Source organism: Dama dama, chromosome X (genome assembly GCF_033118175.1).
Source record: "Dama dama isolate Ldn47 chromosome X, ASM3311817v1, whole genome shotgun sequence".
NCBI lineage: Eukaryota > Metazoa > Chordata > Mammalia > Artiodactyla > Cervidae > Dama > Dama dama.
This window is the reverse complement of record NC_083714.1, coordinates 133,703,045-133,724,704: the sequence shown is the minus strand read 5'-3', so window position 1 is coordinate 133,724,704 and position 21,660 is coordinate 133,703,045. Positions and strand designations below refer to the sequence as shown.

Sequence of the window (21,660 nt, the reverse complement as noted above, 5' to 3'; positions counted from 1 at the left end):
GAAATACCTTAGAAAGAAATCAGTCTGCTTTAGCAAATTGCAATGCTCATGAACTTTTATTTAACGAGTCACAGTCAAAATCCAAACTGTTGAACAATCTTCAGAGAAAACTGGAATGTGCAAGGCTGAGTCCGCCGCTTTAGATCTGGAAGAGAAAAAAAATCAAACCAAAAGAATTTTTATATTCCAATAGTCTATCTCATGTAAGGGGCACATGCACCCTCTTTAGACTATCTGGGAAACAAATTCAGTTTGAAGAGGAAATTCTGTACACTAGGATTTTCTCAATTCTGGTCTGTTGCTAGTGAATCTTTACAAATTCCTTCAGAATGCTATACGTAATGCAGAATATTATCTATAAAGATTAGTGTCTACTTCCCTTCATCCTAGTGACTAGAAATTTATCTTGGGGGTGGGAGCAGACACAAGGAGTGTTACTTCCTTAAGAAAGGGCCAAGTGTGATACCAAATTCTCCTACCAGTCAACCTGGCTATAGAGATGAAGGCAAGAACACACAGAAACCATTTGGAGAAACACCTTGGGAAAGAAGTAGTGTTCTCAGGTGATAAAGCAACACTTAGAAAATGTACAAGCCAACTCAAATTACTTTAATAACTACTGTCTTTATTATCCCAGTTCTGAGGAAGAATTGGCACAAATTTAAAAATATTTCTCTTAGAAAAGCTTTACCCTATCTAGGGAAGACCCAGAGGGATGGGATGGGGAGGGAGGCAGGAGAGGGGATGGGGAACATGTAAATCCACAGCTGATTCATGTCAATGTATGGCAAAAACCACTACAATATTGTAAAGTAATTAGCCTCCAACTAATAAAAATAAATAAAAAAGAAAAAAATAAAATACAGTACTGTATGTTTAAAAATTCATAACTGTAAAAACAGACTGGGGATATGTGCTCAAATTTTAAGTCATGGTGCATTCTAAATGGTTTGGAGATACATCAAAATATGTAAGATGGACTGACAGATGAATAAAGGTATAGATAGAAATGTGATAAACCAAGTATAGAAATACGTTAATTATAGAATCTTGGTGGTAGGTATCACTTAACTCAGTCTTCCTCAAAACCAGTCTTTGCTTTTTTTTGCGGTTGGGGGGGGGGGGCGGGGGTGTGTGTGTGGGGGTGGCGGTGGGGGGCTGTGCCACAAAGCTTGTGGGATCTTAGCTCCCTGACCAGGGGTCAAACCCAGGCTGTCAGCAGTGAAAGCACAGAGTCCTAACCACTGGCAATCCAGGGAGTTCCTTTAACAGGGCTTTTAATGTTATGTTGTAATTCCAATGCTTCATACCAAACTGGTTCAAACAAGATTATTCTTCTAATATACTAGTTTCAATTAAGAGAAGGCATGTTTGTACAACAGAGGGGATATAGCTATTTATATTAATAATAACTATAAACAGACTATAACCTTTCAAAATTGTGAATCCGTATATTGTACATTTGTAACATATAATATTGTACATCAACTATATCTCAATTAATAAAAGAAAAGGCCTGTTTCTTTGATAAAATCTTATTTCTCACAACTCTCTCTCTAGATACTCTTAATTTAAACAAGATTCCAATGCCTAGCATCCATACTGCCAAAGCAAATACTGATCTTTTCAGGAAGAAGTATTGAAAAAGATTATAAAATTCTCATAAGCACAAACAATTTGACTAGCACAAACGAAAGTTGAGAAACACAAGGTGCGTCAACTTACATCATCAATGTCTTCATCATCATCTCCGATGTCATCAAACTGGATCTCATCATCATCTCCAGGACCGAATGTATCAGTTTCATTGATTTTAGCTTAAGAAACAATAACAAATATAGCCATATAATATAGCCAAGATGGTAGCAAAAATGAATTAAATTGCCCACTGAAAGCAGTAGTTGGGTATCAAACGTTGAACTATACAAGTCAAACTTTTAATTTAATCTGTTTCATTATCAAAAATATCCTCATAACATCTACCTAACAACCCTAGTATATAGAACACTATTTCACACAACAACATCTCTAAGTCAAGATGGAAATAGTTTTCTTTTGTTCACAAAGGTATTTTTGGTGAGGCTGGCTCCAATTAAACAAACTCTAAACTATTACAACTTCCAGCTACACTTCAAAAAAGGTAGCACATGTTAACAACCCAGAAATTATCAAACACATCAATCAGAAAAATTTGGTTATATCATGCTTATCCCTTAATAACGGAAATGAACCAGGAAGTCCTAGTCCTATTCCCAGATAGTACTTCCTAGATTGGAAATGCGAAGTAAATAATTACAGCAGGATTTTTACACCTAAGTAAAATTACAGTTTTCTTGGTAATATGCAACAACCAAAATACAGTCCAGGGCTCAAAAAGGATAAATCCTCACCAAAAGTATAGTTACTAGAAACAGAGTCTCAGTTACTTTCTTCTTAAGGTGTCTAGTAATATGAAGTGAAGGTAGGCATACTTGGAATGAATCACAAAGACAAAACTAAAGATGCAAAATCCAAAAATTCTATCAAAATTCCTTCATCTAAATCATCAAGGATTAACAGCATATTAACAGGTTAATATAATAACTCAGACATTACCATGTTCTGGAAGCTCGCCATACGCCTTCAGACTTCTAGCCTCATCTGCATTGTATTTTAGAATCACATCAGCTTTATTATCCTTAAAAAGAGACACATAATGTTTACAAGTAATTATGCCAGAATACTATCCATTAATTTCAAAAATTAGTTGCAAACTGGATAAAAAAATAAAATCTCACTGTTGTGCTATTAAACTCTTCTTTTTCTAAAATTTTAAAGTTTTCTCCTACCCTCTGAAAAACATCCTTGGGTTTAAGTCAGTCTGAAGAATCCTGCACACGTAAGTGAATAATGATCAACAAGCTTAGGGAAGACATTTATAGATTTCACTTCAAAAGAAGCAGAACTGTGCAGACACAATTTCTTATTTAGTTATCCTCTGGTTAGAAGTCTTTTGAAAAATAAAAATTCACTGGGACCATAATTTATAGGTGATTAAACACTAATTCAAAAACTGAGACTGGGATAATGACCTAAGGGAATTATACCTTTCCATAATCAGTGGTTCTTAGTGTACAAATCCATGAGAATCTCTTGTGGAGCTTTTATGTCTATGCTCGGTTGTTTCTGACTCTTTGGGATCCCATGGACTGTAGTCCACCAGGCTCCCCTGTCCATGGAACTCTCTAGTCAAGATTACTGGAGTCAGTTGTCACTTCCTCCTCCAGGTGAGCTTCCCAATCCAGGGATCTAACCCATGTCTCGGCAAGCAGATTCTTTACCACTAACGCTACCTGGGTGGAGCTTTTATATCTCCTGATAAATCAGGAGTTGTGGAATGAAGCCCATGAGAGTGTATTTGTAAAATACATGGCTATTTCTGATGGAAGTGTCCCACTGAAAATGAATACTTCATAACATTCACACTTCTCCATCTGAAAAGAATCTGACTTAATTAAGGAAGAAAAACAGGTTGAAGCCGATTGTTTCAACTTCAAAAAAATTTTTGGACCTGAAAGCAGGTCCAAAGAAAGGCAGGAAAGTGATCACAGTGATCCAAGAATGGTGTGATTCAGGACCAGCACTTCTCAAAAAGCAGTATGTACAGAAGTCCAAGGGGATTCTGGTTAAAGCACACATTCTGATTGAGGCGGCCTGGGGTGGGGTCCAAGAATCTGCATTTCTAACAAGTAACTGAAAGCTAGTGATGCTACTGGCCCCTGTACCACCCTCTGTGGCAGGGGCATAAAAGAGGGATCATGGGAAATTAAGAACCAGAACATTTATTGTGGCTGTCATTTTAGAGTATCAATATGAATGCTACCCAGGTGGCACTAGTGGTAAAGGACCCACCTGCCAATGCAGGAGACTTAAAGATACTTGGGTTTGATACTCCCTCCAGGGGGAGGAGGGCATGGCAACCCACTCCAGTATTCCTGCCTAGAGAAGCTCATGGACAAAGGGGCCTGGTGGATTACAGTCCCTGGGGTCACAGTCAGACACAACTGAAGCAACTCAGCATGCTAGCACACATGCATGAATGTTACATCTTTCAGAACCTTGACTTCTCTGTCAAAAAGGGAATTAATTCTTTCTACTTCTGAGGTTCTCTTTAAGATCAAAAGAAGAAAATGGACATTAAAATAATATGAGTTTAGAGCACGCTATCTCAATGTCAGCACTGTTTATGTTTTTGGCCATATAATTCTTTGCTGTAGGGACCAATCTGTGCATTTTAGGATGTTCAGCATCACCCCTGGTTTCTATCAATTAGATGCCAGCAGCACTGCCCCTTACCCCCGTGTGTGCAAACCAGTCATGTCTCCAGACACTGCCAAATGTCTCCTGGAGGAAAAGTCACCCACAGTGGAGAACCATTGATTTAAAGTAGTAATTTTAATTCTTTATTCTGGAACAAACATTTAAAAAAATCAGAGTATGATCAGAGTTTTAAAAATAGAAACAATATCACTCAAAATGTAAATATATACATGGTGATGAGTTCCAATAGGTGGAAACCATGGGTAGTGTCTCCAGATAGAGATCACTCAAGGGCAACTACCATTTTCTTCCCTAAGTTCCCATCTAAATTTAAAGCACAAGAGTTGGATATGACTGAGTGACTGAGCACACACACTTTTATCATGATTTGTCTTGTAATCACTTGTGTGCCTCTGATTCTCTCCACTATCAGGCCATAAGCATTTTGTGAGATGGTAGCCTGACTCACTCAGTTGTATCCCCTAGAGTAATGCTTTTTGTATTTTTATTTCAATATGTATAAATTTAAAAACTTGGGGCAGGCAGGCAATCCAACATAAAATTACATTTTTATCCTGCCAACTAAGAATACTAACAAAACTACAGTATAGTATCCTTCATTCCAAAAAGGGAACTTCTAAATATCCAAAAAAGAAAAAGGAGTATTTAGCTTCAGGAAAAATTCACATTGTGATTCTTCGATAGTGAAAATGCAGATTCCATAGACTGGCACTGGGGAACCATGATCCCTGGGGTACCCAGCACAATGCCTATGACAGAAGTGGCCCTTAAGAAATGTTTACTGACACAATACTGAGCAGCCTACTGGCCTGGGGACTGGTCAAATCTGGTTATGACTTATGTTCTAAACATCAGTTGCTCATCAAATTCAAGCAAGTAAACAATGAAAATTTTAATAATATTTTTACCTGGTAGTCCCGTAGACCAACCAATATAATGTCTGAGGTATTAATCCAGACCTATAAAAGCCAGAGAAGGTTACATTTCAAATAAAAATAATCAACCAAGAGCAATGTTGAGTCAGTCTTCCCACAACACATATATACTATTCACTCAACTGTGGGTAGAGTATCTACATTTAGAATTAAGGAAAAAAAAAAACTACAATAAGCAGCTGAGCCATTTTAAAGTTTCTATCATTTGGGATATTAGAAAAATAACAATCTTATTTAACTACTTGACAGTTTAATAATTTCAGAGGACCAACGATTAGTTTAGGAATTAAGGGATTTCTAATACTGAACCACTCCAAGTCGTTAGTTACCCATTACATATGAGAACAGTAAAATTAGAAATGTGGTTTTACCCCCCCCCCCATGTACTCAAATACACACAGGAAAAAAAATCCCTTTAGTTTGGTAACAGAAGCATTAATGACCCAATTATTATTTTTTTAATCATAAAGACTGGAGGGACTTCTAACCAACCTGATGAATAAATCAATCTGCCTGATCAGCTACATTGATGGGAAATTAATCATTTCTTTCCAAGGCTACCCATTCATGATTTCAATTCAGGAAATTTAACATTAATACAACACTGATTTACCATTAATTCATATTCAAATTTCTTAACACGCCTTACAACTATTTCCCCCAACCTCAAGTCAGAACCCAAATAAGGACCACTTACTGCACATAACCAATGAGTCTTTTTAATCTTCTTTACATTGAAATAGCCATTCCAGCATTTTTTTTCTTTCGTGACAATAACATTGCATGTATTGGATTGGCCAAAAAGCTGGTTCGTGTTTTTCCTTAAGTTGTTAAGGCCAACCCAATATTTACAGTCAGATCATTTGTTTTACAGTGTGTCCCTCCATTTGGACTTGTTAATTATTTTCTCACAATAAAATTCAGGTTAACCACCTTGGGCAGGAATACAACATAAATGATGCTTAAAAAAAGGTCCCTGGCTCATAAAAACCTTACCGCCATTTCTTCCCCTTTAACCGTAATTTTATATTAAAGTAAAACAAGTCTCCACAGCTACCTTCTTTCTCAGTTTCCCTCTGATGTGACACAATCTTTTAACACCATCGAAGCACATAGCTTCCAGTCGTCCGTTTCCCAACATTTTGATTACTTGGGCATACTCTGGATGAGGGAAAAGAAAAGGGTACAGGATATTGCTCAATTTTTGATAAAGGCAACTTAAAAAATCCACATAAAGTTCATTAGAACACACAGGTTTGTTGGTTAGGAGTAAGTATTTGCAGTAAAGTAAGTGCAAGGGCATGATAAACACCAATCTAGTATACAGCAGAGCCAGAATCAGAGCTGTGGAATGCCATGTCCATGACAAGCTGTCTCTATTAGAAATATTTTAATTACCTACTTACTCACTGTGAGTTAAGTAGACTGACCACTGTCCTCATCACTGTATGCTCTACTTCTGGAGATCAAAGTGGCTTCTCCAAAAATACACACTAAAATTCCTTATCAATCGCTCACTTTGGATCCTCACCCAGTTACCAATCTCCTTTCCCTCAGAGGAAGGTTAGCCTTTAGAGACTGGTCACAATACAATCTTTGGTACACTAGCAAATAAAAGCAGCTTGAATGTTATTAATGTCTTTGTTAAATTAGTGATTATTTTGGTTTTTGTAAAGCTGCAAAGATGTTCCCAGGCAAATGCCAAAGTTTTAATCAAAATCTTTCCAAAACGGTACCAAGGAAGCCACCCTGTTTTGCTGCCATTTGAAAAACTGAAATTATATACTGGCTTGCACAAGAGCCATCTCTTGTCGCCCAGAAGATCAGAGGTGGGGGATGGGGTCACTCCAGAACTTGTCGCTTACTCAAGTTGTGTTTGTAAATATATCCACCAGTTTGTAAATATAATGAAACCTAACTTTCAAAGGTTCACCTGTAGGGTTGCAAAGTGGCAGTGTTACTCAGACTGCAGTGAATCTAGCACCCATCGACCACCTCAATATTGCTAGTCAATTAAAAGGTAGCCTCTCTTTCAAAGAGGGAGGGGGAAACACGAAAAAGAATAATAGTCAAAATAAAGTCAATTGCTAAAAGAGGTAAAAATGACCAAGGGTAAGAAATAAAAAGCCTGACATGCTGCAGTCCATGGGGTCGCAAAGAGTCGGACACAACTGAGTGACTGAACTGAACTGATAACCTTAGTGATGTGAGAGAATAGACTTGTTCTTAAGAGACACATGATAAAGTATTCATAGTAAGGGAAAAGTACCATGATGTCTGCAACCAACTTCCAAATGGTTCAAGACGGATGGAGACACACACACACACACACACACACACACACGCACGCACATGTGAAGTGTTTAAGGGAATTCATGGTACTTAAACTCCAACTTTTCTGAAAGTTTGAAATTACTCAAAAACATGGGAAACTAGTGTTATTACTTAAAAATCTTAATCGGTTTGAAAAGGTCAAGTCAATGGTTCAGTTTCATTTCACTGTATTTTAGAAATTATTGATAAATGCCAGTAAAACTGGAGAAGTAAGGGAAAGGCTTTGGATTCATTCCTCTAATACCCACGGTCTATTGAACACACAATGTAGCACCAATTCACTATCAAAAAAGGCCAACCAAGTCATGGAATTGTCAACAATACAGCTTTTGAAGTTTAGTTCCCTCTGAACTGTTCAAATCATTCTTAGTTCTGCATATGTTTACATAAAATAGTGAAACATACCTATTTACAGAAATGCCATCAACCCTCAACAAAGGCTGAGTATACAAGAAATAACTACCAAAATAAATGCTCTGGAGAAGTGTGGGGGATGAGAAAATGAGAAGAGCAAAAAGGGACACCACGGTTTTTCGCTCAGGATTATGAACAGAAATTGAATATCTTTATTTACAAAAAAGAACTATTACGGAAAGAAACCTAACTTATTAAATGCTTACCTTGTCCGTCTTCTTTGAACACCAGCTCTCTCTTTTCAGATTCATTCTCATTCTTGCCTCTGCGTCTGTTTTTACCTCCTTTACCTAATGGTTTTTAAAGAAAAAGACATTATCAGCAAAACAGTAGAAAAAGACACTAATAACTTATAAGTTATTAATTATAAAATTATAAGTTTATATTAAATATAATTAATTAATTATATTAATTTATATTAAAATTATAAGTTTATAATGCTTATACTTTTATAAAATAAGGTCTCTCTGTACCTACTCTCCCAAATGAAAGATCTGTGTGCAAAAAGATAACTGGGCCGGAGAGGGGCCTGGCAGAGTTTTCACTACTGTAATGGAACACACTGATTTTTGTAGTAGCAGAGGGAGAAAAACAATTGTGGCAACTCTGAGAGTTTACACTGGATCTGTAGAATACATCAAGCCAGTAAAAAAGCAAGGTCCTAACTGCCTGAACTTGGAAGCAACCAATATGTCCTTCAGTAGATAAATGGATAAACTGTGGTATTTTCATATGAGTACTATTTAGCAGTAAAAAGTAGTAAGCTATCAAGCCCCCTTTACCAGTTAGAGGGAAGAGTCTCAATAATACCCCGCAACTGTCCATAAAGAATCCCATGCGGGAGTACTGAAGGCCCCCTTAAAGCAGGCATCACCCTGTGGAAGTTAACTGCCGGTAAGGCCAGAGGCGCCCATGCGGGAAGCCCAGGCCGCACGGAGGTCTACCCACAGGTCCCTATAGCGCCGGGGTCTGTCTGGCGCGAATTACGAGCAGAAGCGCACATTCTCCCGCAAGAGGCCCTTCAAAAATGGCGTCGGCTCCACCCCAATGTGACTAAACTGTAAGCCTGAAGTAACTTCCCAGCTCCTCCCCCGAGACCAGAATCGCGTCGGGATAGTCTAGCTGTGTGAAGGCAGGCCGGAGAGGAAAGTTACTGTGGCCTAGGCCATCCGGAGACCGCGGACAGAGCAAGGGAGACCGGGCAGAGGGGAGTCGTGGTCCTGAGGTTCAGGCGGCACTACCTTTATTCTTAGGCATGGCGCTGACGACGCACTTGAGGCGTCTCCGACTTCTCTCCGAGTGGCGGCGGCGACTCCTTCGAAGGGAGACGCGTGAGATAGGGTGACACGAACCGGCTGCGAGAGACCGGGTCGCGTCTGCGGGAGTCTAGCGACGGACGCCTTCTGAGAACCGCCTTCGCCGACTGAGCCGCAGCAAATGGCGTCGCGACTGCTCGCGTCCGTTAACCCCGCCTCACAACGTCACCAGGCCACGCCCCTCCGGCTTACGGCGCATGCGTGGCCGGCTGGCTCCTATTGTTAGATAGGCAGGCGCGCTCTCGGGATGTTAACGGCCGTTGGCGGAGCCCCGCGGGGGGCGGGGCCGTGGCCCTGAGCCCGGGGGCGGGGCCGTGAGCCTGGGGGCAGGGGCGGGGCCGTGAGCCTGGGAGCACGTGGAATCCTCGAGGCAGTGGGCGGGGCCCAGGCGCCCTCAGGTAGCGCCCCCTGCTGCCTGGCGCCAGACTTCTACTCGGTTCAGTTCCGTCGCTCGGTTGTGTCCGACTCTGCGACTCCAAGGACTCTGCGACTCTGCAGCTGCGACTCTGCAGCACGCCAGGCCTCTCTGTCCATCACCAACTCCCGGACTTCTACTGCTTTGTGGCAAACTGGCGTGTTCAGGTTTGAGCTGCGGGTTCATTAATCTCACAGCTCAGTTTTATTACTTGTCCCAAAGAGTAATATTTATGTGACACTTATTACTTTATAAACATGTGTCCCCTACCTCACTGTAAACCTAATTTGGCGGAGACCAAATCAGTTGCTTACTATTACCAGCATTTAGCAGAATGTCTGGCACACAGTAGGTGCTCAGTACACACAGGAAGGGAGGGCAGAAGACAAACTCAGCATTAGGGGCTTAATTGTATCCTCCCAAAATTTGTATATTTAACTCATAACCCCCAATACCTCAGGATGTGACTTTGGAGACAGGATGTTTAAAGACGTAATTAAATTGAAATGAAATCATTAAGGTGGGCCCTGATCCAATATGACTAGGAGTCTTTATAAACAGATTAGGACACAGCACAGAAAGGAACACCGCGTGAATAGGAAGGTAGCTATCTACAAGCCCAGGGGAGAGACCTCAAAGGAAACCAATACTGCTAACACCTAGGTCTCAGATTGGTAGCCTCCAGAATGGTAAGAAAATAAATTTGTTTTTTAAGCCACCCAGTCTGTGGTACTTTATTGGTAGCTTCAGCAAACTAATACAGCTGACTATGCAGGAGGAAGAGCTTCACTTTTAAGTAAGCTTATTTTAAATCACTTTTCTGAAAACGTTAGCATTTTAACATTTTCTAAGGAAGTGGACATTCCTAAGTGACAGAGAAATAAAGTACAATTGTCAAACAGTGGTTCTCTACCAGGAATGGTTGACAGTGTCTGGAGATACTTCTGGTTGTCACAACTGGGGAAGGAGGGCCATGCTGCTGGCATCTAACGGACAAACCTAAGTGAAATAATCTCATAGAAGGACATACATGCATTTATTTGAAACTTTATTATATAAATTTTCATTTCTTTTAAAGATTACAAAACCTGTTCTGTGACAGGAATACAAGCAATATTGTTCCAGGATTATTCGTGGATACATCTGAAAGAGCTTAGATTATACATTAATAGTATGATTTGAAAACTTCCCAGATTAGACTCTTAAGTAAAACAATTTAAAATATTCAGTGATATTTAATCCTTTACAAGCATTTCATAATCATGGCAGCAGTGCCAAGCATCTGATGAGATTTAACCACCAATAAAAGGTACAATACATATGAACTCATGATATGGTGTCATGGGCTTCTGGCATGCCTTACTAGAGAGAAACTAGTATAAAGTAAAATCATATATAAGAGTAGAAAAATATTTGTGACTTTTTTCTTTTTTAAAAATTGTTTAAGTAGATACCCACCCCTTTCCCACCCATGGCCAAAAATGCAAAATAATTACATCCCTTAGGTGTATACCTTCCCTTTTGCTTAGGGTAAGAGTTAAGATAAACGTAATACAGGTATATAATCTTAAGAGTTAAAAACTCATCACCCATAATTATTAAGGATGCTAAGGAATGGCAATACCTTGAAGCTTTTTTTTTAAATTAAAAAAGAAAGCCTTAGATGGTAAACTACACTTAGAGAAACACAAACCAAAACCTTTGTCCTTATGCCCTTGCTTTATATTTAAAAGTTCTACTTTAAGTACTTGTTTGAAAAACTCAGTATACAGTTCACTCAGTACTATAGTGATAATAGGAGTAAAGATTTTCACTTCCATTAGATATTGAACTAATCTACTTAGAGAGGACTATTATAGCAACTCTCTTCTCACATACATTTACATACATTGTACTCAAATGGTATGTGCTCTACAGAGGTTTTCTCGAGGTTTACACCTCTGTTTAGTCTCTAAATTTTCCTTTCCACTAATCTCTATTCAATGTCATATACTTTGCTAGTTGCTCTGGGAGAAGTCATGGACATTTAAACAGCTTATCATGCACTTCAAGGTTATATGGCAAAATAATGAGGAAAGTGCCTTTAGAGGTAGGAAGTAGGCTCTCATCCCAACCCTTGGTATGCCCTGTTATGAACAGTTAAAAGACTGGAATCAAAGTGGTAAATGTGAGACAGATAGTAATACAAGGCTTAAGAAAATTAAGTTGACTTTGCTACTAGAATTCATTGAGAACACTCAGTCACATTGGAACCAGTTACAGGTCATTCGCTCACACAGAATACAGCAGTGTCAAAAATATATAAAGCGCACTGTAGATACAAAATCTTCTTGGCCATCCATATTTAGTTATCATTCTGTAGACTCTTCACTAGAAAAAGTGGTTAAGCGTGGCTCTGCAGAACACCACAGTCCCAAGAAAGCAAAAAAAAAAAAAACACCAGCAAATTTCATTCCTTCATTAATTGGTCTCCACTAATGGGCACTTGGGGAGACCAGCAAAATGTAAGCAATCTGGAGGTGAAGAGAGGACTGTTTTCATTAATTGAAATAAAAATGCTGAGTTAAGTCAACTTATGTGTGAATTAAATAAGGCTCAAAGTATACATCCAGTTTGTTAGTCACATGGAAGTGGACCTTTCAGAAGGACAGAGCTCTAGGACTAGTTGGAACCCCCTGGTTTAAGCACCAAGGTCAGCAATGGAACTCGTCATATTTGTTAATCACAGAAAGCAGACCTTTTCTGACCATTTACATTCCTGAGATATCTGTCCTAATGCCTTTGTAAATTTCAAATGCTCGATACCACCATAAGAGAGAATTTTCTCTATAAAATACAGTCAAGCAACCTGAAAATTTTCAGCTCATGTATAAAGGCCAGGAAGTTGAGAAAAATCACAGCCATGTTGAAATGTGTACTGCTGGCTTTTGTGGTGATGCGCATTTGTACTAAGCCCCCAAATCGTGAATGCTTTTCTGCTGTCATCTGAGGCTGGATGTACCCTAGTGCTTTTCCTACCCAACCCATTGTGCCCAATCATGAAGCCTTTCCTGGGCTGAGGGTACAAGGTACAGCTAACAGACTAGCCCCACCTCCCATGATTTCCCTTGTCCCAACAGCAACCACTTCTTAAAAATAAATGGGAAAAGGTTGACCCAAACCAGCTCCTTGCAGCCCATTGTGTGTGAAATGCGGAATCTCTACTGCATACACACCACACCCTCTCCAGACACTCACCAAGCGACTTTTCCCACATGTCAGTCTCCAGCCTCACAGCATCCCAAGTTTGTGCCTTGTCAAAATTATATTTTTGGACTTTTGGGGTTGCTTGCAAATAAATGAATCTATATCAAATCTGCTAAAGTGAAGAGTCTATTGTACTTAGAAAGAAGACATCTCTATGAATTAGGAACTGAAATTACTTACTTATACAAAAAGTTCAGAGGACATAAAACTTACCTTAATTTACCGTCATCACTTGAAAGGGAGGATAGAAAACACATGGTATAGTGTAATCCATATTTTCCAGTATGTGCTTGGTAATGTTAAATTCAACCTACCATTCTGGATATTATTTTGGATTATAAGCTAAGAGGAGGTTTGTGAAACTGGCCTGTTAGTTTAGTTCCTTTCATATTGAAATATCCTTCAGACTGAACTAAAACCTCCTGGGAGGTAACCAGCAGCACTAATGGGAAAGGGCCTCACTCCCACAATTGTAGGGCCCAAGAGAAACTGGACTTGAAGAAATTAATGGAAAGGTTATCCCAGCACAGGCACTACATTTAGAGCACATTGTTAGCCAAGTTTGTCTGCTCTAAGTCAAAGGCAATAGGAACACCAGAATCACAGATGAAATAAATCATGAACTGCTTTTTAGGCAGAAGGCCTTCAGTTTTGTGAACATATAACCAGTTATTCTCCAATAAAACTGGCAGCTCTTCTAGGCAGAGAAGGCAAAGAAGGCATTCATGTACCAGCAGAGGACTGCCCCAAGAACTATAGTTTTTGAACAACTCAGCTCATGGTTGTGTGATAATATGAGGGGAAGGCAGCACGGTGTTATGAGGGAAAGGAAACTGAATGGGAAGTTAAGGATTCTAGTCTTTGCTCTGGGTCTCAGGTTCTTTACATGCAATATGAGAAAGTTGGACTAGACAATTTATAAGGATTTACACATTTACTTCTGGTTTTAAAAGACTACGATTAACAATACACCTAAGCACTTATGGAATAGTGTCAGTGTCAAAAATCTGAAAAGATCTATTTTCTGCCTAGAATTACATAAGTGACAAGAATTTGGGATGATTGTGGTTTGAAACACTTAATAGAGGAGAAAAAAAAAAAAACACCTTTATTTCCAGGCAATGGAAAGCAGGTGTTAATCGTTAGCATCCATATACTCAAGAATATTTTAAAACTTTCTCCATCTAGATTTTCTGAAATCCTTCATGTATTTTTTAATTTAGAAGACAAATTTATATTTGATTTCTAGGCAATAATCATTTTGTGTCACCTGGGCAAAAGGCATGATCAATTTTCTCTTTCTCTTGAATTACACAGAGGAGAAGTTAAGGAATAACAAGTGGCTTCCAAGACATTTAGATAAACCATGCTTTCTTGGCTTTGTACTCTCGGGGGGAAGATTTAAAGCTTCTGGCAGGAAAAGAGATTTCTGATGTAAATGGCTTAGTACATGACTAGGAAAGATCTGTTCAGGCACATTCTCAATGAGATAAGTTAAATCACCTTTTCCTTGCTCATATGTTTTTCGTATTACATACTGATGTATGCTAGGTAGCTTGGCAAAGATACAGGTAATAATGGATGCAGAAATTTCTTTAATGAAATTGTGGAAACTACCAAATTTGATGTTGATAATGAATAAGCAGATACAGTGCCCATTTTGAAAACTGATCATTTCTGAAATTAAAAACAGCATTATATGAAACTAACACAATATTGTAAATCAACTATACGCCACTAAAAATTTTAAAAAAAATAAAAGAAAGCATTATATGGCTATAAATCATCAGGAGGAATTCATAAAACACTCAATGCTAAACATTCATTTAGTCTACCTCAGCTATGATTTAAGGTTAGAACAGATAATATTTGATCCAGAATGTTTTATTCTCTAGAATAAGAAAGTTTAAGTCCAAATTTCATAGAGAGGCCCTTGGCCTTTATTACATTCAAATTAGTGTTTAATATAGAGCATTTTAATGGGATATAATTCATTATGATTTATCTTTTTCTTCCCCCGCAAAAAAGCATACTTTTCCTGCAGATATGCAAGAACAGGTATCCTGTTATTCATATGCTAAATTCTGCAATTTGATCTATTTAAACACGAAAAATCCGATGGGATTTCAATGACCTGTTGCTAAATTTTCCTTTGCCATCTCTTCACCATGCCTTTTAAAGGTCTTTGATGTACATTGGGAAAAATCCCAAATGTATGCCAAATTCTAAGTATGGAGATGATTTAAGATAAAAAATTCAAGGACTACTTCCTTAACTAAGGAAAAAAGACCCTAAGTATTTGCAAAGTATATGGACTAACTTCATAGGTGTACTCTTGATGTCTGTCATACCATACACACACACACACACACACACACACACACACACACACACACACACACACACTAACTTTCTCTATCACAACAGCTCTCTAGGTTAGCCTGACAGAGCACCTGACTTTAAGAAACAAACAAATGAACAAATGAACCAGTGAAACAGACATGGGGAAAGATATGTACATTTTGGAAGTATTACATTCAAAGGCTGTTCTACAATCTGGCCATTTTGAGGGCTGTCCAACAATACTGTTAATCCAGGTGAACTATTTAACCAGATTTAATAGTCAATTGATTAATAATAGATTCCAAGTTAAACAAGGCATGTATACGTTAAAGAAAGCAGTACAGAAATGTACTGTATATGAACTGTTTACAAAAACATACAAAATGTTGGATGGCACAAGGGATACAGTGCTAATAGAAACGGATTGTTTAAGCTAAGTGCTTAACATAAACTGTCCATCCCTATAACTAACGAAGAATATTTAAGGGACATGAAATATTTCCTATAAAAATAATGCTATGTGGTGTAGAGTACTTTATTCAGTGTATTTTTAGGTGGTATTCATGTGTTCATTATTATTCTTGTTGATTCAGTGAATATATCTTCATCATGTTTCCATTTTCATTTCATCCGAAGCTCCAGGAAAATCTAACTTGCTAACAATCATTTAAAGCGAGAAGAGACAAAAGCGGGAGCAGCAGCAGGAGCAGCAGCATTATGGGTACCAGCTGGGACAGTGTGTGCTTGCAGGTGCCTCTCAGATATGTGCTACCTGTCACCAGAACTTGTGCTATCAACTTACACCATGGTACCAAATATCTCACTGAGGTCACTTCACAGGGCTGTAGAGGTGATTTTTTTAATACCTCTCCGCTGAGCAAGAGTAGAGCGGCCTACTGGTTCCAAAACTGGTGACTGATTACGGTTTAAAGCAGAGTATGTAGCTGCCATGGCACCCTGAAAACAGGAAAGAAAGGTCACAAATAATGACAGTGGGTAGTCACTTATACACAGAATATGAAATGAATTTTCCCCAGATAATTTCTTCACATGCAAATTTATATAGATTTTATTAGGCTCATAATGAAAATAACCACACTAGTCAAATCCTCTCATCTAACTAAAACTGAAGAGGCCAATGAGGGAGGTTGAAATTATGGATGAGAGAGGACAGGGGTGGGCTCATAACAACCAGTCCTTACTTTTCTCTGGACTATTTAATTGTTTTTTACCTCTGCAATCCTTTACCATGAGAGTCAGCAAGGAATGCTGTTTTGGAACTTGTGTTTTGCCACTGCTGACAACCTCAGAGTCTGCTTTGGGTTTTGTGTGTAAGAAAGAAAAGTACAAAGAAAAACCAGGAAGTCCACAAAGCTGATCTGATTAATAAACTCAGAAATCATTCCTAAACTAGCTTTAGGATGGTATTTTGGCATGGCTTGACTTTTTCTTTTCTAAACCACCCACTATATGAGAATCTGACCTGAGAAGTGGATGCATGTTGAGAGGCAGTGAAAGGGCCAGGTGCTGTGGTACAGAGACGGCATCTCACAGTGTCCCCTGGAGGACATGTGGCATGCATGCCCCAGTGGGCTGCTCACCTTGACCAGATGTGGTGCATCCTGTCTGTTGAGTTGGTATTGCGGCAGTTGGTCCCAGTGGACAATCCAAGGATGTCTGAGCACAAGGGCAGCGGTCAGTCTCTGGTGAGGGTCCACATGAAGCATCTTTGACACCAGGTCCTGTAGTGGGAAAAAGAATAAAACAAGCTTAAACCTGTTATTTGTTTTCCTATAGCACCTGATACTGTGTAGTATTCTTCCTTGGCTTCCATGACACTATTCTTTCCAAGCAGCAGACCTTTGGGTACAAAGCAATTTAGTCAATATGATGATGTTTAAAAAAAAAGTAAAAACTTAAGTCTTTGTTTTCTCCTCCCTGAGTTAACAGTAATTCTGGTGCAAAGGGTAAATTTACCACAGTTTATGTATCTTTAAGGACTTTGGCTCTTTTTTCCCTCAGATATTCTGATTTTCTCTACATTTTTGTTGGTTTATTTCTAAGTAACTTTCAGCTACTTAAGATTTTTTTGTACTACTTTGTAAAAGCAGGATATAACTGTCCAATAACAGGAATTGGAGTGTTGTAAATGCTCCCTCCACAGATTACAGAGTCATTTTTATTTTCTTCTACTTCTCAATTTTGTGGGTATTCACCATATTACATTATACTTATAATCACAAGTATTAACTGGACAAATTAGCAAAACTTATTAGTAATCATGTGGGCATTCATAAAATAGGCTGTGCATTGGATGTAATTTTTTTGTGTTATTTGTATCTCATCCTCACCTGCCTTTCACTCAAAAAAAAATCATAAAATGCAAGTGAATGAGAACCAAATTTTAAAAATCATAGAGATAGTGCTTGCTTCAGCAGTACATATACTAAAATTGGAATGATACAGAGAAGATTAGCATGGCCCCTGCACAAGGATGACATGCAAATTCGTGAAGCATTCCATATGAAAAAAAAATCATAGAGATAAGCTAGACTTGCTTTAACTTATTAAAAAACCAGGCAATGTATAAACTATGGTACTTTCTATGGTAACATTACTTGATATGCCTGACAACCAATTGTGACAAAGTTTGCAGTGGATCCCAATGGTTAAGAATTACTACTCCACAGTGACCTTGAAAAAGGAAAATCTGATCACTACAATACTTAGTATTTTTCAGTAGCTCCCCAGTAATTAGAGAAAATCCCAAATCCTGAGCATGACTGACAAAACCTTTCATAATTGTGGTTCATCAGTGACCCTCTCACATGTACCTTGTACTAGTCACATCAAACTCCGTGCACCACCCTGGAGGTACTGTGCCATTCCCATGCCATCATGACCATGCATGCATGCTCCCTCAGCCTGGGATGGACTATATCCTTCTGCTTCCCAAAGCTGCCTGGCAAATCCCTTCAATGCTTCTGGAAAGCCTTCCATGAAATTTTTCTGATCAAACATCATCTGTGAACTTCTTTAGCACAGTAAGCAGAGCATTGTAAAAGCACATGTGACACTGAACTGTTTATTTCTGGCCATCTCACAACTAGACTGAGAGCTCTTTGAGATCAGGAATTCTATCTGAGTCCCATCTTTTATCCCTGGCACCTTCACTTATTAAGCACATTGTAGGTGCTCAATACATGAATTTAAAAAAAGTAAAAAGTACCAAGAAAAATGAATTATCTGGTTTAAGAAATTTTATTGTAAGGGAAAAGTTAACATATCATTTTAAATACAGTTACAATACTAAATATTATCTACACAGATATTAAACTAGTCAACTGAGGCTTCATCTCCATGCCAAAATTATCTATATAAATTTCTGACATATCCTATTTACTAATGCAATCATTTCAAGCCTAGCATCCACCTCTAAGAAAAAGGAGTGAGCACTTTTTACCAATATGTATCTTCCTCATCTCCTTTATGTTTTTCTTATTTTGAAATGGAAAACTTTGCTCTTCTTTTCAAACAGAATTTTCTTCAAATAAAGTGAAACTAGAGCAGAGTTAGAAGGCAAATCAATGTTATTCATGGGATGGCAAGTCTGCTAGCAAGAAAGGCTTTTCAATTCAAGTTGACACTATAAAACTAAACTACTGTTTATTGTGAAAAAGATAGACCCCTATCTTCATAATATGGACCAAAAATAGAACATGGTACAGTTATTCTAGGGAACAAGGACTTTGGAATCAGCTGTTTCTTTTGAAGCACCTACTCATGCCTGGTGTGTAACTGTGGAGAAGTTCACACTAAAATTCTGGGCTTTGGTTTCCTACTGTGAAATGGCGACACTGCTAGCTATTCTACAGTGTTGTTAAGAGGATTAAAGGGGATAATTTAGGTAAAGTGCAGTGTGAGGCACAGATGAAACACACAAATCATGAGGACCACCATAAGTATTATTCATCATTTTCATTAGTAAGAAGTAGCATGAAATATATAGATAATAAGGCCAAACCAATATATTCTGGGAAAGAAAAAACATAAGTGACCAATTTTTAAGTCTGAGGTATCTGGTGATGTCATTTCAATACTGCTTTATCAACAAGTTTCTAACTGATATTATTTTTTCTCACTAGGGATTATGAAAAATTATTTTCTCAAAAGCTTTAATAGGAAGCTATACTTACCTTTGCTGTGTCTGAAACAGAATTCCAGTAGCCACCACTGAGTGAGAATTTTCCACTGCCTATTCGAGCCAGTATTTCCTCTGGTGTATCATCAGGGCCATTTGCAAATGGAGTGTAACTAATTTATAACAGAATAAAATGCTAATGAATAAAGTTTCTTTTTTGGTTTGTAATTTTCATATTTATTTGCAATATCCAAAAGTACTCTAAGTAGTTCATTTAATGCTATACCTCATTAAAATCTACTTAAGTAAAAATTAACAACAATATGAAGCTTCATACAGTACCAGGTCAAGATACAGGTTATGAAATATTAATTTAGATTTAATATACAATAATATAATTAAGACATGATATACTATAGAATAAAATATTTAAAACAGTATATGTTTATGACACAGAGTACAAAAAAGATATGGAAAAAAATCAACTCATAACCTGAAGAACTTAATAATAGTACATTACAGAAAACAATAATACAGGTATAACAGTGATACACACACATACACATAGAATTGTATTATTAAACAACAAGAGAAAATATGGAAAGAAAGTATTGTAAGAGATTAAAAAATAAATCTAGATAATGTAACCAAAATATTGATGAATAAATGCTTACAACATATTGTACACACTCACCCAGTAAGCATTGTGTAGAGGAGGACACCAAGACTCCATATGTCACAAGCAGCATCATAGCCTTGTCGTTTTAAAACCTAGAAAAAGTAAAAATTAGTATTAACACACTGTTGTTTATTATACAGATTTGGATAGGCTGTGAACTAAATTATGTCTCCTAAATCAATGCATACAAGAAAAACAGAGCATGATTAACAAACAAGGCAATATAGTAATACTATTTCTAGAAACTTCTACTAATATTTCATGTATATAAATTTAAATTTTGATATTCAGATTAATTTATCAAATGCTGCTGTGGCACACAGAGGACTATAAAAATAAACTGAAGGTAAATTTCTTATTTAAATGTATTTATATTTTGTAAGGGGCTGCAGAAATAATTAACAAAACAAAGAAAATATAAGACTATAAATGGTATAGGGCAAAATTGTACTTTTATATATATATACTCAAGATTTAATCATCACTATTATTAGGCATAAACTCTGACAAATACAAAGCAACTGTTTTCTGTAAGAAAATCAGAATCTTGCAAAGGAAATAAACATATATGTAGTTAATTCAACATGATAAGTTTTCTAACAAAACTATGTTTTAAGGATATGGGTATAAAGATGAAGAAGCAATTCACTCTTGATATGGGGAGAGAGGGAAGACTCGGAGGCAGCCTGCTTGTATTGGGCCGATAAGGAAGAATTTAGGAGGCAAAATCAAGAGGTGAGAGAGAGCAGGGGCAAGAGAGCAAAGCCTGCTTAGTGACACGTAAGTTCAGTGTGGCCAGATTTCCACACGGGGGATTCTATAGAGAGACTGAAGTGGTGTTTTATTTTTTTAATTTTTATTTTTTGAAGTGGTCTTTTAAAGGTTTTTTAAATTATTTATTTGGCCACACCACGTGGCTTCTGGGATCTTAGTTCCGCAACCAGGGATCAAACCTGGGCGCCAACAGTGAAAACACCAAGTCCTAACTACCAGACCACCAGGAAATTCCCTGAAGAGTTTTTTATAAATATCTTGTTAAGGAATCTAGGTGGTTTTTTTTCCCCCTGCAGGCAATCAGATGTCACTAAAGCATTAAAGAGGAAAATAAAATAAGTGGATGTGTATACCAGAAAAGATAACCCAAGGTATAGAGAAAATGCTGGCAAGAAGAGAGAATGGACACAAGGCCACCTCATTGGAGACAATTTGTAGCAAACTAAGTGAAAGGCTGTGAGGATCTGTACTAAAACAGGACATGAAGAGGAAAAGACATAAAGATAAAATGGGAAGGACTCAGTAAAGATTGGATATACAGGGTAAGGGGAAAAAGGTCTAAAATATTTAGGAATCAGAAAGGAAAGGATCTGGTGATCCACTGAATGTGGAGAAATAGTACAGGAGGAGGATTTTGGGAAGAGTTAAGAGGTCAGTCTAAGGACAGTTTGATCACAGAAGATTTCCTGAAGGTGAATTTAGAGGCAGGATCTGAAGCAAAAAAACATTCCAATGTGCCAAGG

The 21,660-nt window shown here is 37.8% G+C and overlaps 2 protein-coding genes and 1 non-coding gene across 7 annotated transcripts in view; 1 reads left to right on the top strand and 2 right to left on the bottom strand.

Annotated features, from left to right (window-relative positions):
• Positions 1-37: 37 nt before the first annotated feature.
• EIF1AX (eukaryotic translation initiation factor 1A X-linked) lies at positions 38-9,465 on the bottom strand. Its single transcript, XM_061136064.1, has 7 exons — positions 9,245-9,465; positions 8,210-8,293; positions 6,313-6,416; positions 5,229-5,279; positions 2,596-2,677; positions 1,726-1,817; positions 38-145 (listed from the first exon to the last, which is right to left on the bottom strand). Exons 1-7 carry the CDS (start codon positions 9,258-9,260, stop codon positions 140-142), a joined length of 435 nt encoding a protein of 144 aa, XP_060992047.1. The 5' UTR covers positions 9,261-9,465; the 3' UTR covers positions 38-139.
• A 1,300-nt stretch (positions 9,466-10,765) lies between these two features.
• RPS6KA3 (ribosomal protein S6 kinase A3) overlaps positions 10,766-21,660 on the bottom strand; it is a 102,181-nt gene continuing 91,286 nt past the window's right edge. For all 5 annotated transcript variants that reach the window (XM_061137247.1, XM_061137246.1, XM_061137244.1 and 2 more), the window contains 4 exons: positions 20,159-20,235; positions 19,520-19,637; positions 16,925-17,065; positions 10,766-16,280 (listed from right to left, as the gene is read on the bottom strand). In XM_061137247.1, the coding sequence (XP_060993230.1) occupies positions 16,158-16,280; positions 16,925-17,065; positions 19,520-19,637; positions 20,159-20,235 (459 nt within the window). In that variant the 3' untranslated portion in view covers positions 10,766-16,157. The remainder of the gene's footprint in view (positions 16,281-16,924; positions 17,066-19,519; positions 19,638-20,158; positions 20,236-21,660) is intronic.
• LOC133053239 (U6 spliceosomal RNA) lies at positions 17,746-17,852 on the top strand. The gene has a single exon (XR_009692172.1). It is a non-coding gene; the product is annotated as a U6 spliceosomal RNA (small nuclear RNA).

Excerpts from the sequence above, each read along its gene's own strand:
- EIF1AX (XM_061136064.1), bottom strand. Across the intron at positions 6,417-8,209 it reads GTTCAAAGAAGACGGACAAG|AGTATGCCCAAGTAATCAAA; the intron begins GTAAGCATTTAA and ends TCCCTCATCCAG. Across the intron at positions 2,678-5,228 it reads TTGGTCTACGGGACTACCAG|GATAATAAAGCTGATGTGAT; the intron begins GTAAAAATATTA and ends TCTCTTTTTAAG.